At 48.8% G+C, this 15,699-nt stretch overlaps 1 protein-coding gene across 3 annotated transcripts in view; it reads right to left on the reverse strand.

Annotated features, from left to right (window-relative positions):
• Nucleotides 1–15,699, reverse strand: part of TOM1L2 (target of myb1 like 2 membrane trafficking protein) — a 115,503-nt gene that overhangs the window by 69,502 nt on the left and 30,302 nt on the right. For all 3 annotated transcript variants that reach the window (XM_063934850.1, XM_063934849.1, XM_063934851.1), the window contains exons 3-6: nucleotides 13,269–13,347; nucleotides 6,900–7,049; nucleotides 4,387–4,521; nucleotides 3,205–3,363 (exon numbers count right to left, since the gene is read on the reverse strand). In XM_063934850.1, the coding sequence (XP_063790920.1) occupies nucleotides 3,205–3,363; nucleotides 4,387–4,521; nucleotides 6,900–7,049; nucleotides 13,269–13,347 (523 nt within the window). The remainder of the gene's footprint in view (nucleotides 1–3,204; nucleotides 3,364–4,386; nucleotides 4,522–6,899; nucleotides 7,050–13,268; nucleotides 13,348–15,699) is intronic.

A 15,699-nucleotide genomic window follows, 5' to 3' on the forward strand; every position in this document is an offset into this window, starting at 1 on the left:
ATCCACCCGTGCTGACGTAACACTACTTGAGATAGTGCTACTCCGACTTCTAACTGTTCCCTGGATCTTGCCCTTATCAGGAGATCGTCCAAGTAAGGGATAATTAAAATGCCTTTTCTTCGTAGAAGAATCATCATTTCGGCCATTACCTTGGTAAAGACCCGAGGTGCCGTGGACAATCCAAACGGCAGCGTCGGAAACTGATAATGACAGTTTTGTACTACAAACCTGAGGTACCCTTGGTGAGAAGGGTATATTGGGACGTGGAGATAAGCATCTTTGATGTCCAGAGACACCATATAGTCCCCTTCTTCCAGGTTCGCCATCACTGCTCTGAGTGACTCCATCTTGAATTTGAACCTTTTTATGTAAGTGTTCAAGGATTTCAGATTTAAAATTGGTCTCACCGAGCCGTCCGGCTTCGGTACCACAAACAGCGTGGAATAATACCCCTTTCCTTGTTGCAGGAGGGGTACCTTGATTATCACCTGCTGGGAATACAGCTTGTGAATGGCTTCCAAAACAGCCTCCCTGTCGGAGGGATACTTTGGTAAAGCAGACTTCAGGAACCGACGAGGGGGAAACGCCTCGAATTCCAGTTTGTACCCCTGCGATACTACCTGTAGAATCCAGGGATCCACTTGCGAGTGAGCCCACTGCGCGTTGAAATTCTTGAGACGGGCCCCCACCATATCCGAGTCTGCTTGTAAAGCCCCAGCGTCATGCTGAAGACTTGGCAGAAGCAGGGGAGGGCTTCTGCTCCTGGGAAGCGGCTGCATGGTGCAGTCTTTTTCCTCTTCCTCTGCCCCGGGGCAGAAAGGAGTGGCCTTTTGCTCGCTTGTACTTATGGGAACGAAAGGACTGAGTTTGAAAAGACGGTGTCTTTTTCTGCTGATGTGAAGTGACCTGGGGTAAAAAGGTGGATTTTCCAGCCGTTGCCACCAGGTCCGATAGACCAGCCCCAAATAACTCCTCCCCTTTATACGGCAATACTTCCATGTGCCGTTTGGAATCCGCATCCCCTGACCACTGTCGCGTCCATAACGCTCTTCTGGCAGAGATGGACATAGCACTTACTCTTGATGCCAGGGTGCAAATATCCCTCTGTGCATCACGCATATATAGTAATGCATCCTTTAAATGTTCTATAGTTAACAAAATATTGTCCCTATCCAGGGTATCAATATTCTCAGTCAGGGAATCCGACCATGCGACTCCAGCACTGCACATCCAGGCTGAGGCGATTGCTGGTCGCAGTATAACACCAGTATGTGTGTATATACTTTTCAGGATATTTTCCAGCCTTCTATCAGCTGGTTCTTTGAGGGTGGCCGTATCAGGAGACGGTAACGCTACTTGTTTAGATAAACGTGTGAGCGCCTTATCTACCCTAGGAGGTGTTTCCCAACGCGCCCTAACCTCTGGCGGGAAGGGATATAATGCTAATAATTTTTTAGAAATTAGCTGTTTTTTATCGGGGGAAACCCACGCTTTATCACACACCTCATTTATTTCCTCTGACTCAGGAAAAACTATTGGTAGTTTTTTCACACCCCACATAATACCCTTCTTTGTGGTACTTGTAGTGTCAGAAAGGTTCAATGCCTCTTTCATTGCCGTGATCATGTAACGTGTGGCCCTACTGGACATTACGTTTGTCTCGTCACCGTCGACACTAGACTCAGTATCTGTGTCAGGGTCTGTGTCGACCCACTGAGGTAACGGGCGTTTTAGCGCCCCTGACGGTGTCTGAGACGCCTGGACAGGCACTAATTGATTTGCCGGCTGTCTCATGTCGTCAACAGTTTTTTGCAAATTGCTGACATTATCACTTAATTGTTTAAATACAATCATCCAGTCAGGTGTCGACTCCCTAGGGGGTGACATCACCAACACAGGCAACTGCTCCGCCTCCACATCATTTTCCTCCTCATACATGTCGACACACGCATACCGACACACAGCACACACACCGGGAATGCTCTGATAGAGGACAGGACCTCACTTAGCCCTTTGGAGAGACAGAGGGAGAGTCTGCCAGCACACACCCAGCGCTATATATATATATATATACAGGGATAACCTTATATAAGTGTTATTCCCTTATAGCTGCTGTTATTTCGTTATTTGCTGCCAAAAATGCCCCCCCTTCTCTTTTTTACCCTGATTCTGAAGCAGGACTGCAGGGGAGAGTCAGGGAGCCGTCCTTCCAGCGGAGCTGTGAGGGAAAATGGCGCTTGTGTGCTGAGGAGATAGGCTCCGCCCCTTCACGACGTCCTTATCTCCCGCTTTTTTGTGTAAAAATGGCAGGGGTTAAAATACATCCATATAGCCCAGGAGCTATATGTGATGTATTCTTTTTGCCACCTAAGGTATATACTGTTATATTGCGTCTCAGGGCGCTCCCCCCCAGCGCCCTGCACCCTCAGTGACCGGAGTGTGAAGTGTGCTGAGAGCAATGGCGCACAGCTGCGGTGCTGTGCGCTACCTTAGTCTGAAGACAGGATGTCTTCTGCCGCCGATTTCACCGGACCTCTTCGTCTCTTCTGGCTCTGTAAGGGGGACGGCGGCGCGGCTCCGGTGACCCATCCAGGCTGAACCTGTGATCGTCCCTCTGGAGCTAATGTCCAGTAGCCTAAGAAACCCGATCCACTCTGCACTCAGGTGAGTCCGTTTCTTCTCCCCTTAGTCCCACGATGCAGTGAGCCTGTTGCCAGCAGGACTCACTGAAAATAAAAAAAACCTAAACTAAACTTTTATTCTAAGCAGCTCAGGAGAGCCACCTAGATTGCACCCTTCTCGGCCGGGCACAAAAATCTAACTGAGGCTTGGAGGAGGGTCATAGGGGGAGGAGCCAGTGCACACCACCTGATCCTTAAGCTTTTATTTTGTGCCCTGTCTCCTGCGGAGCCGCTATTCCCCATGGTCCTTACGGAGTCCCAGCATCCACTAGGACGTCAGAGAAATAAAGGTTTCAATCTGCAGGATAAACATTGCAAAGTTACAGAAGTTATGCCTGCATTACTCTAGTCCTCAGCTGATCACGGCACAAATACTCGCTAATCAAATGTGTTCCAGTCACATGGTCTGGTAAATCAAATCACGACAGATTGCTTTGCCTCTGATCAGCAGAGCTGCTATGCCCTGGGTTACTCACACAGGCAAACAAAAGTACACTTTGGTAATACATAATAAGTCCCATACTTGCTCAGAGTTGGCGGTGATTGGTCCGCCCACACTGGGGGGTGGTCCTGCTGGGGCGACATATGGTATCTGCGAGGATACAGAAAGAGTATCCGAGTTGGTGCGCTGTTGGGTCTGGGACGTGTGCATGTTCATCGCCGGATCCACCTCTGGGACACTCTGCCGCAACAAGAACCACAAAATCATGATTAGATAAAATAGTAACTTCCCTCCCCATTCAGAACAAATGATACCAATTTCCCTGCTGCGGCGGCAAGAAAAAAAAATTCGGGGAGGGGTGCGGGGATCCCTCCCAGGGAACACACTGGTGATTGGGAGCGAATCCATATTTGGGTAGACACCACCTACAGAAGCGAAACAAAAGTGATCTAGACTTTGACAGTGTAGATTTTACCCCTCAATATGCATCCTCCCCCCACCCTTTTTTTTTTAATAGTCTATACAGCTATATCAGCATTCACCTAGAACAAACATCCGGTTACAGCTGTGGATTCACTGCACTCCTGCCCTTTAATAATGTAGAGGAAACATTAAGACGGAGCCCTGTTGCTGAGACACTCCAAGTATGAATTATTCATGTGAGGAAAGGTAGAGCGCAGGTCCCAGGAGGGAAAACTTGCTGCCCTTTACCCAAGTGAGTGATGGAGAAGAGACTGCACACATAGCTTGCGCTGGGGTGTAAGGACTGGCTGGAAAGGATGACAGGAGAGGGAGGGTGCCATATACAAAAGCACTAACACTCCTGATCCACAGTGCCATATTTATTCCCACACAGGAGACTGTTTTTAGCTCACTTGAAAGCGCTGCATTTTCCTGGAGAAAACCAAAACCTCAAACACAAAAGATAGAGCCCATAACATACTGCAGGGACTGGCTGGGACATGTCACTGGGCTGTGAACAACATCAGCTGTCCACCCATACAGGTGTTTTACTATTAACACCCCCACCCCAGATAGCAGGCTAGAGGCTCCTGTAGGAGACTTTCTACCTCTGCCCTGATGCCATTGTACAAGAGAAAAAAAAAAAAAAAGGAACCCCCCACCCCAAATACATTAAAGGAAGGCAGAAACAACGTAAAAGTGCATTACAATACATACATAGCAGTAAAACTCATAAGAAGAACCTCATACCCAGGGGAGAGGAGCAATTGCAGAGGCTGCTGGTTTTGCTCAGCCACTTACCCTTTGCGGTGTGTGTATTGGAGACAGGGCATCAAGATCTGCCATAGGAAACTCAATTCCCTTCCTCTTCAGCTCTTCATAAATATGCACGACTCCGGTGAGGTCAGGGCTGCTCCGAAACGCATCCGCCCACGCCTGGAGGAGATGAACAGGTGGTATTAAGTCCAGAGCCCAGGGAGCTGCTGCAGCCGTCTGCTACGTCACTAGGTGACTCAGGATCCCTGCTCTGAGTGATAGGGGTATTACATTGCTGAGGGGAGCTCTGTGTCCCCATACAACAGCATATAAAGGAGGTGCTATCATGCTGCAGGGGAGCCATAACTACTTCTGGTATACAGGATTCCGAGCGATAGATAGCTCAGGTCATCAATGAAGGACAGTTATGTGAGCGGACAGCGGGGCGGGGGGGACTAACAATTCCCAATACAGTAACCAAGGCTTGCCCAGCGAGCACAGAAGCATCATACATTGCTATATCACAGCAGTTATAGGCTAGGCGGTGATCACTTCTTTCATCCGTATCCCGATTTTTTCACAATTACTTTCATACTATTACCTAATTAATGGCAAGCCGAAACTTAGCTAGGATACTGCCCTATACCTATGCACTGAGTGCCGGCTACGTCAGGCAGGACATTCTCCACATGTTTACGGAGTCTGCTCCGCGGGGAAATTATGGTCAAGCCCACAAAGATCATTAAAAAAGGATCTGTGAATATATTGTTCATGCTCCTTTTGTCTGATCATTAAAAACAATGGAAGAAAAATCTAAGATCAAGTCAAAACCACCTGTTTCTTATGAAATGATTAAGGATCGTCCCAAAATAGATCACCCTAAGGGCTCATCTATTCCACTGGCTACAACGCCACCAAGTGGAGGATTTGGGAAGTGTGCTGTGCCCAACACACACTATGCATATGGAGAATATACACACTCAGGGCCCGATGCATAGATGAACGTGCAGTCAGCATAGCAGCTGTGTCTTTGTGCGCAGTGGCTGGGCTGAAGCCACAGGGGGCATCCTAAGTAATAAAGACGCCCACTGCCGGCTTTCCTGATCCAATGCCTCATCTGCAGACGCAGCCCTCGGATCAACGGCATGACGACTGAACAACACTAACCTTTTAGGTTTCCCAGGATGTCCGGTGAAATCACAGTGCTGGAGGTGGTGAAGCTGCGTCCAAGGGCGCAGCCACCGGCAACAGCATGGTCAGAGAACTGGGTCTTAGTGCCCCCATTTCACAACGGGCTCTGCCCCTCTAGCCAGAACCCTGGGGGCTACGATGTGCAGCTATTTACAGGGCTTGTATCTCTCTCATAGCGGGTAATTCAGAGTTGATCACAGCAGCAAATTTGTTAGCAGTTGGGCAAAACCATGTACACTGCAGGGGGGGGGCAGATGTAACATGTGCAGAGAGAGTTAGATTTGGATGGGGCGTGTTCAAATTGAAATGTAAAAAATAAAACAGCCATTATTTACCCTGCACAGAAACAAAATAACCCACCCAAATCTAACTCTCTGCACGTTACATCTACCCCACCTGCAGTGCCCATGGTGGGGGGGGGGGGGGGGGGGGTTTGGTGTCATTCCGACCCGTTCGCACGCAGCGGTTCTTCGCTGCGGTGCGAACGGGTCGGAATTGTGCACACGCATCGTCGCCAGGCAACGGTGCGCCCAGCGAATAAAAAAAAAAAAAAGACGCAGCACTGGACGGAAGAAGATGGACAGCGGAGAGGCGTTCCGGGGCGGATACACACTGTTGGAGGCCATTTTCAGGGAGTGGTAATAAGAACGCAGGCGTGTCCAGGCGAACGGAGGGCGGATGTCTGACGTCAGGACCGGGACATTCATCGCTGGATCTGTCACACTGGGTAAGTAGCTGCAGGCCTGGTCTTGTTTTGCAGGAAACTTTTTTAGCATAGCAGGGCTGCACAAGCGATCGCAGCCCTGCTATGCTAAAATACACTCCCCCATAGGCAGGGATTAGTTGATCGCAGCTGCAGCAAAAAGTTGCTGGCTGCGATCAACTCGGAATGACCCCCATGGTTTTGCCAAACTGCTAACAAATCTACTGCTGCAATCAACTCTGAATTACCCCCATAGGCCGAAGCTAAAGACAAGATAAATGGCATTGGACACCTCTCACAAGCCATAATTAGTCTCTGCTTGCACCCTGCACGCTATCATATAAAGACCGTACTCCTTACACATGCAGCAGAAAGGTTCAGGAGGTTCCCCCATTCTGCGTGTTGTATGGCAGAGTACCCATATTTGGACCTATAATTACACACGTCAAACTAACCACAGCCCAGGAAGCTTACTGTGCTATTTTATTTCTAAAAGCAGATTTCATTTCCTCGGCATGCAATAAGAATAGTGCTGCCAAAGTGGCAATTAGCCGGCAGGGAGGGGAGTCCACACTCCTGTACTGACACAGCAGAACCTACTCTGAGCTCTGCATATGGTCTCACAGAATGAAGGCTTTGCATAACTGGGATCTGCAGTGCTCACCTGAATCAGAGCCAGTACTTTATCCTGGACGATGGTTGGGGGGTTGTTCTTCGGGGAGACTATTTTCACCAAAACCCCATCTATGAAATCGCGGTGTGTCACAAGCACGTGGAAACGGTGGCCGCAGTTTTTCACACACGTTTCTAATACCTGCAAAATAACGCAAATAGAGCAGGATATCTTATTTCTGACCACAAATATATGATTAATCTGTCACACGTGGAATAAGCCAGACGCCCCCAAAAAACGCTCACTTCAATGTGGATGATTCAATTAGCCATGGGTACTGTGCGCTGTGCTCGCAGGTTAACATTACGCGCATTTTGCTGGGCATTTTTTGCGATGCACACTTCTGATTCCTGCGCTATAAGAAAACAGCAAGTTGCAGATTCTGTAGGGCAAGATGCAGATGATGCGATTTCATTCTGTAATGTGCAATCTATGTGAAGTACATGGCACAGGGACTGCCTAGCAGTGACTTCCCATTGGAAGCAGCACCTGCTAACACAGCCAGACAGGCAGTCCCAGTGGGGTGTAGTATGGAGGGTCCACAGTAACTAGGTCAACAGTGTCTAGGTCAACCACTATTGGTCGACAGTAACTAGGTCGTCAGGGATGCTAGGTCGACAGGGTCTAAGTCGACTGGTCAAAAAGTGTGTGTCGTTTTCTCCGTACAGTGACCGGGAACCCCAATTAGTGCACTGCGTGCCCTGGCATGGCAAGCGAGCTTCGGACAAGGCACCTCGCTGCGCTCGGCACAGGTTACTACTCCCAATCGTACTCTGCGTGGATCGTTAAGTATGAAAAAGTTAAAAAAAATTTAAAATGTGAAAAAATAAGAATTTACTTACCGATAATTCTATTTCTCGTAGTCCGTAGTGGATGCTGGGAACTCCGTAAGGACCATGGGGAATAGCGGCTCCGCAGGAGACTGGGCACAAAAGTAAAGCTTTAGGACTACCTGGTGTGCACTGGCTCCTCCCCCTATGACCCTCCTCCAAGCCTCAGTTAGGATACTGTGCCCGGACGAGCGTACACAATAAGGAAGGATTCATGAATCCCGGGTAAGACTCATACCAGCCACACCAATCACACCGTACAACTTGTGATATGAACCCAGTTAACAGCATGATAATAGAGGAGCCTCTGAATAGATGGCTCACAACAACAATAACCCGATTTAGTTAACAATAACTATGTACAAGTAATGCAGACAATCCGCACTTGGGATGGGCGCCCAGCATCCACTACGGACTACGAGAAATAGAATTATCGGTAAGTAAATTCTTACTTTCTCGGACGTCCTAGTGGATGCTGGGAACTCCGTAAGGACCATGGGGATTATACCAAAGCTCCCAAACGGGCGGGAGAGTGCGGATGACTCTGCAGCACCGAATGAGAGAACTCCAGGTCCTCCTCAGCCAGGGTATCAAATTTGTAGAATTTAGCAAACGTGTTTGCCCCTGACCAAGTAGCTGCTCGGCAAAGTTGTAAAGCAGAGACCCCTCGGGCAGCCGCCCAAGATGAGCCCACCTTCCTTGTGGAATGGGCTTTTACAGATTTTGGCTGTGGCATGCCTGCCACAGAATGTGCAAGCTGAATTGTACTACAAATCCAACGAGCAATAGTCTGCTTAGAAGCAGGAGCACCCAGCTTGTTGGGTGCATACAGGATAAACAGCGAGTCAGATTTTCTGACTCCAGCCGTCCTGGAAACATATATTTTCAGGGCCCTGACTACGTCCAGCAACTTGGAGTCCTCCAAGTCCCTAGTAGCCGCAGATACCACAATAGGCTGGTTCAGGTGAAACGCTGACACCACCTTAGGGAGAAGTTGAGGACGAGTCCTCAATTCTGCCCTGTCCGTATGAAAAATCAGGTAAGGGCTTTTATAGGATAAAGCCGCCAATTCTGACACACGCCTGGCCGAAGCCAAGGCCAACAGCATTACCACTTTCCATGTGAGATATTTTAAGTCCACAGTGGTGAGTGGTTCAAACCAATGTGATTTTAGGAACCCCAAAACTACATTGAGATCCCAAGGTGCCACTGGAGGCACAAAAGGAGGCTGTATATGCAGTACCCCCTTGACAAACGTCTGAACTTCAGGAACTGAAGCCAGCTCTTTCTGGAAGAAAATCGACAGGGCCGAAATTTGAACCTTAATGGACCCCAATTTTAGGCCCATAGACACTCCTGTTTGCAGGAAATGCAGGAATCGACCCAGTTGAAATTCCTCTGTAGGGGCCTTCCTGGCCTCGCACCACGCAACATATTTATGCTTTGCGGTTACATCCTTTCTGGCTTTAATCAAAGTAGGGATGACTTCATCTGGAATGCCTTTTTCCTTCAGGATCCGGCGTTCAACCGCCATGCCGTCAAACGCAGCCGCGGTAAGTCTTGGAACAGACAGGGTCCTTGCTGGAGCAGGTCCCTTCTTAGAGGTAGAGGCCACGGGTCCTCTGTGAGCATCTCTTGAAGTTCCGGGTACCAAGTCCTTCTTGGCCAATCCGGAGCCACGCTCTGAGTGACTCCATCTTGAATTTGAACCTCTGTATGTAAGTGTTCAAGGATTTTAGATTTAAAATAGGTCTCACCGAGCCGTCCGGCTTCGGTACCACAAACAGCGTGGAATAATACCCCTTTCCCTGTTACAGGAGGGGTACCTTGATTATCACCTGCTGGGAATACAGCTTGTGAATGGCTTCCAATACCGCCTCCCTGTCGGAGGGAGACGTCGGTAAAGCAGACTTTAGGAAACGGCGAGGGGGAGACGTCTCGAATTCCAATTTGTACCCCTGAGATACCACCTGAAGGATCCAGGGGTCCACTTGTGAGTGAGCCCACTGCGCGCTGAAAATCTTGAGACGGGCCCCCACCGTGCCTGAGTCCGCTTGTAAAGCCCCAGCGTCATGCTGAGGACTTGGCAGAGGCGGGAGAGGGCTTCTGTTCCTGGGAACTGGCTGTTTGCTGCAGCCTTTTCCCTCTCCCCCTGCCACGGGGCAGAAATGAGGAGCCTTTTGCTCGCTTGCCCTTATGGGGCCGAAAGGATTGCGCCTGATAATACGGCATCTTCTTATGTTGAGAGGCTACCTGGGGTAAAAATGTGGATTTCCCAGCAGTTGCCGTGGCTACCAGGTCTGATAGACCTACCCCAAATAACTCCTCCCCTTTATAAGGCAATACTTCCATATGCCTTTTGGAATCCGCATCACCTGACCACTGCCGCGTCCATAACCCTCTTCTGGCAGAAATAGATAGCGCACTTACTCTTGATGCCAGTCGGCAGATATCCCTCTGTGCATCACGCATATATAGAAATGCATCTTTTAAATGCTCTATAGTCAGTAATATACTGTCCCTGTCTAGGGTATCAATATTGTCCGTCAGGGAATCCGACCAAGCCACCCCAGCACTGCACATCCAGGCTGAGGCGATTGCTGGTCGCAGTATAACTCCCGTGTGAGTGTATATACATTTTAGGATATTCTCCTGCTTTCTGTCAGCAGGTTCCTTAAGGGCGGCCGTCTCAGGAGAGGGTAGTGCCACCTGTTTAGACAAGCGTGTGAGCGCTTTATCCACCCTAGGGGGTGTTTCCCAACGTGCCCTATCCTCTGGCGGGAAAGGGTATGATGCCAATAACCTTTTAGGAATTATCAGTGTTTTATCGGGGAAAACCCACGCTTCATCACACACTTCATTTAATTCCTCAGATGCAGGAAAAACTACAGGCAGTTTTTTCTCACCAAACATAATACCCTTTTTAGTGGTACTTGTATTATCAGAAATATGTAAAACATTTTTCATTGCCTCAATCATGTAACGTGTGGCCCTACTGGAAGTCACATTCGTCTCCTCATCGTCGACACTGGAGTCAGTATCCGTGTCAGGATCTGTGTCTGCCATCTGAGGTAACGGGCGTTTTAGAGCCCCTGATGGCCTTTGAGACGCCTGGACAGGCACAAGCTGAGTAGCCGGCTGCCTCATGTCATCAACCGTCTTTTGTAAAGAGCTGACACTGTCACGTAAGTCCTTCCATAAGCCCATCCACTCAGGTGTCGACTCCCTAGGGGGTGACATCTCTATTACAGGCAATTGCTCCGCCTCCACATCATTTTCCTCCTCAAACATGTCGACACAATCGTACCGACACACAGCACACACACAGGGAATGCTCTGATAGAGGACAGGACCCCACTAGCCCTTTGGGGAGACAGAGGGAGAGTATGCCAGCACACACCAGAGCGCTATATATATATATATATATACACATACATACATACATACATACATACATACATACATACATACACACACATATATACACACACATATATACACACCACTATATAATGTGTTTTCCCCTTATAGCTGCTGATATTATCAAACTGCGCCAAATTAGTGCCCCCCCTCTCTTTTTAACCCTTTTCTGTAGTGTAGGACTGCAGGGGAGAGTCAGGGAGACGTCCTTCCAGCAGAGCTGTGAGGGAAAATGGCGCCCGTGTGCTGAGGAGATAGGCTCCGCCCCCTTCTCGGCTGACTTTTCTCCCGCGTTTTGCTGTATTCTGGCAGGGGTTAAAATACATCCATATAGCCCTGGGGGTTATATGTGATGTATTTTCGCCAGCCAAGGTGTTTTTATTGCTGCTCAGGGCGCCCCCCCCCCCCCCCCTAGCGCCCTGCACCCTCAGTGACCGGAGTGTGAAGTGTGCCTGAGGAGCAATGGCGCACAGCTGCAGTGCTGTGCGCTACCTTGTTGAAGACTGATGTCTTCTGCCGCCGATTTTCCGGACCTCTTCTTGCTTCTGGCTCTGTAAGGGGGCCGGCGGCGCGGCTCTGGGACCGGACTCAGAGGCTGGGCCTGTGTTCGGTCCCTCTGGAGCTAATGGTGTCCAGTAGCCTAAGAAGCCCAAGCTGGCTGCAAGCAGGCAGGTTCGCTTCTTCTCCCCTTAGTCCCTCGATGCAGTGAGCCTGTTGCCAGCAGGTCTCACTGAAAATAAGAAACCTAAAACTAACTTTTTCTAAGAAGCTCAGGAGAGCCCCCTAGATTGCACCCTGCTCGGTCGGGCACAAAAATCTAACTAACTGAGGCTTGGAGGAGGGTCATAGGGGGAGGAGCCAGTGCACACCAGATAGTCCTAAAGCTTTTACTTTTGTGCCCAGTCTCCTGCGGAGCCGCTATTCCCCATGGTCCTTACGGAGTTCCCAGCATCCACTAGGACGTCAGAGAAAAGCATGTTGACCTAGAGACCCTGTCGACCTAGTTACTGTCAACCAATAGTGGTCGACCTAGACACTGTCGACCTATTTACTATCGACCTAGAGACCGGATACCATCCCAGTGGGACTCCCCCTGGGTCAGCCAGTCTGGACTGCGATAGCAGAGAAGGTGCTTCCCATGGGAAGCCAGTCCCCTGCTATTATGGCAGTCCTATCTGGCTTCTTGTGTCTGCTGCCAATGCAGTCTCTACAAACCATCCTTGCAGCCAACGAAGCTGTGAACGTAATCAGCCTACTTTTTACTGCCAGATAACTGCACAACGTCGCTGCCACTTAGAGCGATACACCACCAGGACATCACATGTGGCCAACATCCACATTACTGCCAGTAACGCCCTGCCCCAATAAAAGCGACAGGTATTTATGTGCCAATTTAGGACCTTGGTATACATGGATGCATACCCACCTAGAGAAATAGTCACACCCATCTTTTGGAGGGGAGGGTTTGGTGATTAATGGCTCCACCCCGTCTGCCCAGGGGTACCCGAGGTAGCATAGTAATACCTCAGTTCCACGTGGATGAAGAACGGAGAGCCATAGTACCCCTTTTAGTTTCAAAGGGGTATGGGCCATGACGACGCTTCTATAGAGGACATACTGTGTGAAGGTCAGATAAGAGAACAGTAATAGGAGGGGGCAGGACATATTAATAGCTGCATATCACAGGTCAATGCCTCCTAAGTCTATTAGTTGCACCCTTCTCACAATGAGCATTTGACTCAGGAAATTGCCAGGTAAAACCAGGTCATGTGTCAGTGTGAGGGTCAACACGGGTAAATTGTTCCAGATCCACGACCTTAGTCATGGCCAGGGTTAATACCAGGGCCGAGACAGATACCCTGTAGTGTGGGCACCCGGGTTACTCAACCTGACTTATATTTTCCAGGTGATCACTTTTCAGGAGTCATCTTTATGTGCCAGTAAAATCCACTTTTAAAGACTCGCACGGCTTTGCCGAGCAGACACGTGTGACAGCCCAGCGTTCAATAACCCGGCTCGGACCCGGGATTTAGGTCTGGCCGGTGTATCAGAAAGATCCACATCTCCAAGCAGACGCGTTTTGGACATAATAAAGATGAAGAAGCCTTACTGTTAGAGCGAGCATAACCTCTCTGTAATTCTTGTTACCATTCAGCCTCTTCTTTAGAGCTCGGATCGCATCTTTTGGCCTGGAATGAGAAGTGAATGCAGTTCTATGAAAGCAGATCATCTTCTTTTGTAGTTTGGTCTGAATACTTTCTGCCATATCATCCTAGACGTTGTCTCACCACCTCACACTCACTTCCCACCAATCATCCTAGCAATAATTAAAAGACAGAGGGGCTAATTCAAGAAGGATCACTCCAGCGAGCCAAACGCGCAGTTTCTCGATAACCGGGAAACTGCGCATATGGAGGACCCGTTCTGCGCATGCCTGACTGACAGCCAGAGGCGTTCAGGGGAGAGGGACGGGGGGCAACCGGGGTTGCCGTTTTCCAGAAGTGGCGAGGCCAAGGACTGCGTCGCGTACACAGTTTCCTTGGCCACGCAAGCAGCCCTGCAACACGTACTGTGAGTAAGCTCAGTCATACTCAGCCTGCCGTCGCAGACAAACATCGTGACCATCGTCGCAGTGTTCATCCCGGACTGTGATCACATCGATCGCAGTATTGCTATAGCAAATGTAGGAAGGGGATGGTGGTAGTAGTATGCACCTCCTCCTGCATTTGCACAGCTGCCAAGCGCAATCCTTACTGAATTAGGCCCAGAGTCTGGTAATAATAATAATTAAAAAAAGAATTCCTCTGTTATAAATACATTCAAATGAAAGCTCTAATAAACAGATGACATGATTATATAGGAGCACAACAGGCCAAACACGTTCCGTACTGCACAACCGGTTTTCCCATCCGTCACTGCAGAACTTGTCCCTGAGTCACCGACTTAACTACTGCCCTAAAACTTACCCTCCCTTCCTTACCTATTCCTTGTACACATCCCTCTTATGTTCTTCACTCCTATCGGGTAGATTTACTAAAGCTTCAAAACAGATAAATGGTAATGTCGCCCATAGCAACCAATCAGGTTCTACCTATTATTTCTCTATTGCATTCTAAAAAAAAATGACAGAATCTGATTGGTTGCTACAGGAAACACCACCTCTTGTCTATTATTGAAGCTTTAATAAATATACCTCCTGGTATAACCCCATATTCCTATTTCCAACAGTTGCCCAGTTCGCCATTCCCTGAACAGAAGACTTCTCAGTCCTTCAAAAACAGGCAACGTCCGTCACGTCATATACAGCGCCCACTATAATCTCTCTGGACAATAAAAACTTTACCTTGTAGGAACAATACACCACATACGCTTTATTTGGCTTATAATGACTAATCCACTGTTACCCATATACTCCAGACTGTCATTTACCTAAAGCCAAATGTATTTTCCAGTGTCTATTGCAGGTCTCCCTGTGCGGTTGCATCTACTGTCATTTTGACGGTGTATTATTTATTACCAGTTATTTATAAAGTGCACACATATTCCGCAGCACTTTACAGAGAGTATTTTGGCCACTTACATCAGTTACTACCCCAGTGGAGCTTACTATCTATATTCCCTACCACATGCACACCCTTACACACTGGAGTTAATTTTGTTGGGAGCCAATTAACCTACCAGTAAATTATTGGATTGTGGGAGGAAACTGGAGTACCCGGAGGAAACCCACGCAAGCATGGATAGCATATACAAACGCCACACAGTTAGGGCCATGTTGGGAATTGAACCCATGACCTCAGGCAGTAATGCTAACCATTACACCATCCAGAGTTTGGTATAAAATACTGGTGGTTGGGATGCTGGCGGTCACATGACCGACAGCGGAATCCCAGCACTCAATATCCCGACATCAGAGGGGGTAAGTATTTTAACCCTTCCCTACCCCTTCGGGGTTGGCTGCTAGGGCTAACCACCCCCCTAGTGTCTAACCCTAACCCGATACTTACCTTCGGGATGTTGGCTGTCTTTGTTCCGGCGCTGGTCTCCCGAGTGGTGTCGGGATTCAGATGTCAGTCACATGACCGCCGGCATCCCCACCGTCGGGATGCCGAATGTATCCCACCATCCATACTGCCCACGTGTATATAAATAAATGGCTACTGGTCATAATGAAGGACAACTTGGTAGATGGCTCAATGGCAGCATAAACACAGAACTTGATTGATTCTCCAACAACCACCCATGTTCAAACCAAGACTGCTGCGTGATCGGATCACATAACTCCAATAAGCAGCTTTTCCCATGGCAACCCGGCTGGATCAATACCCAATTTGTAGCACATAACTTCATATGAAACTCCCTGTCCTATAGAGCAGTGGTTCTCAACCGCGGTCCTCAGGTACTCCCAACAGTTCATGTTTTCCAGGTCTCCCCACAGGATTGCAAGTGAAACAATTTGCTCCACCTGTGGGTCTTTTAAAATGTATCAGTGAGTAATGACTACACCTGTGCACCAGCTAGGTGACCTGGAAAACATGAAC

Source organism: Pseudophryne corroboree, chromosome 7 (assembly GCF_028390025.1).
Source record: "Pseudophryne corroboree isolate aPseCor3 chromosome 7, aPseCor3.hap2, whole genome shotgun sequence".
Classification (NCBI taxonomy): domain Eukaryota; kingdom Metazoa; phylum Chordata; class Amphibia; order Anura; family Myobatrachidae; genus Pseudophryne; species Pseudophryne corroboree.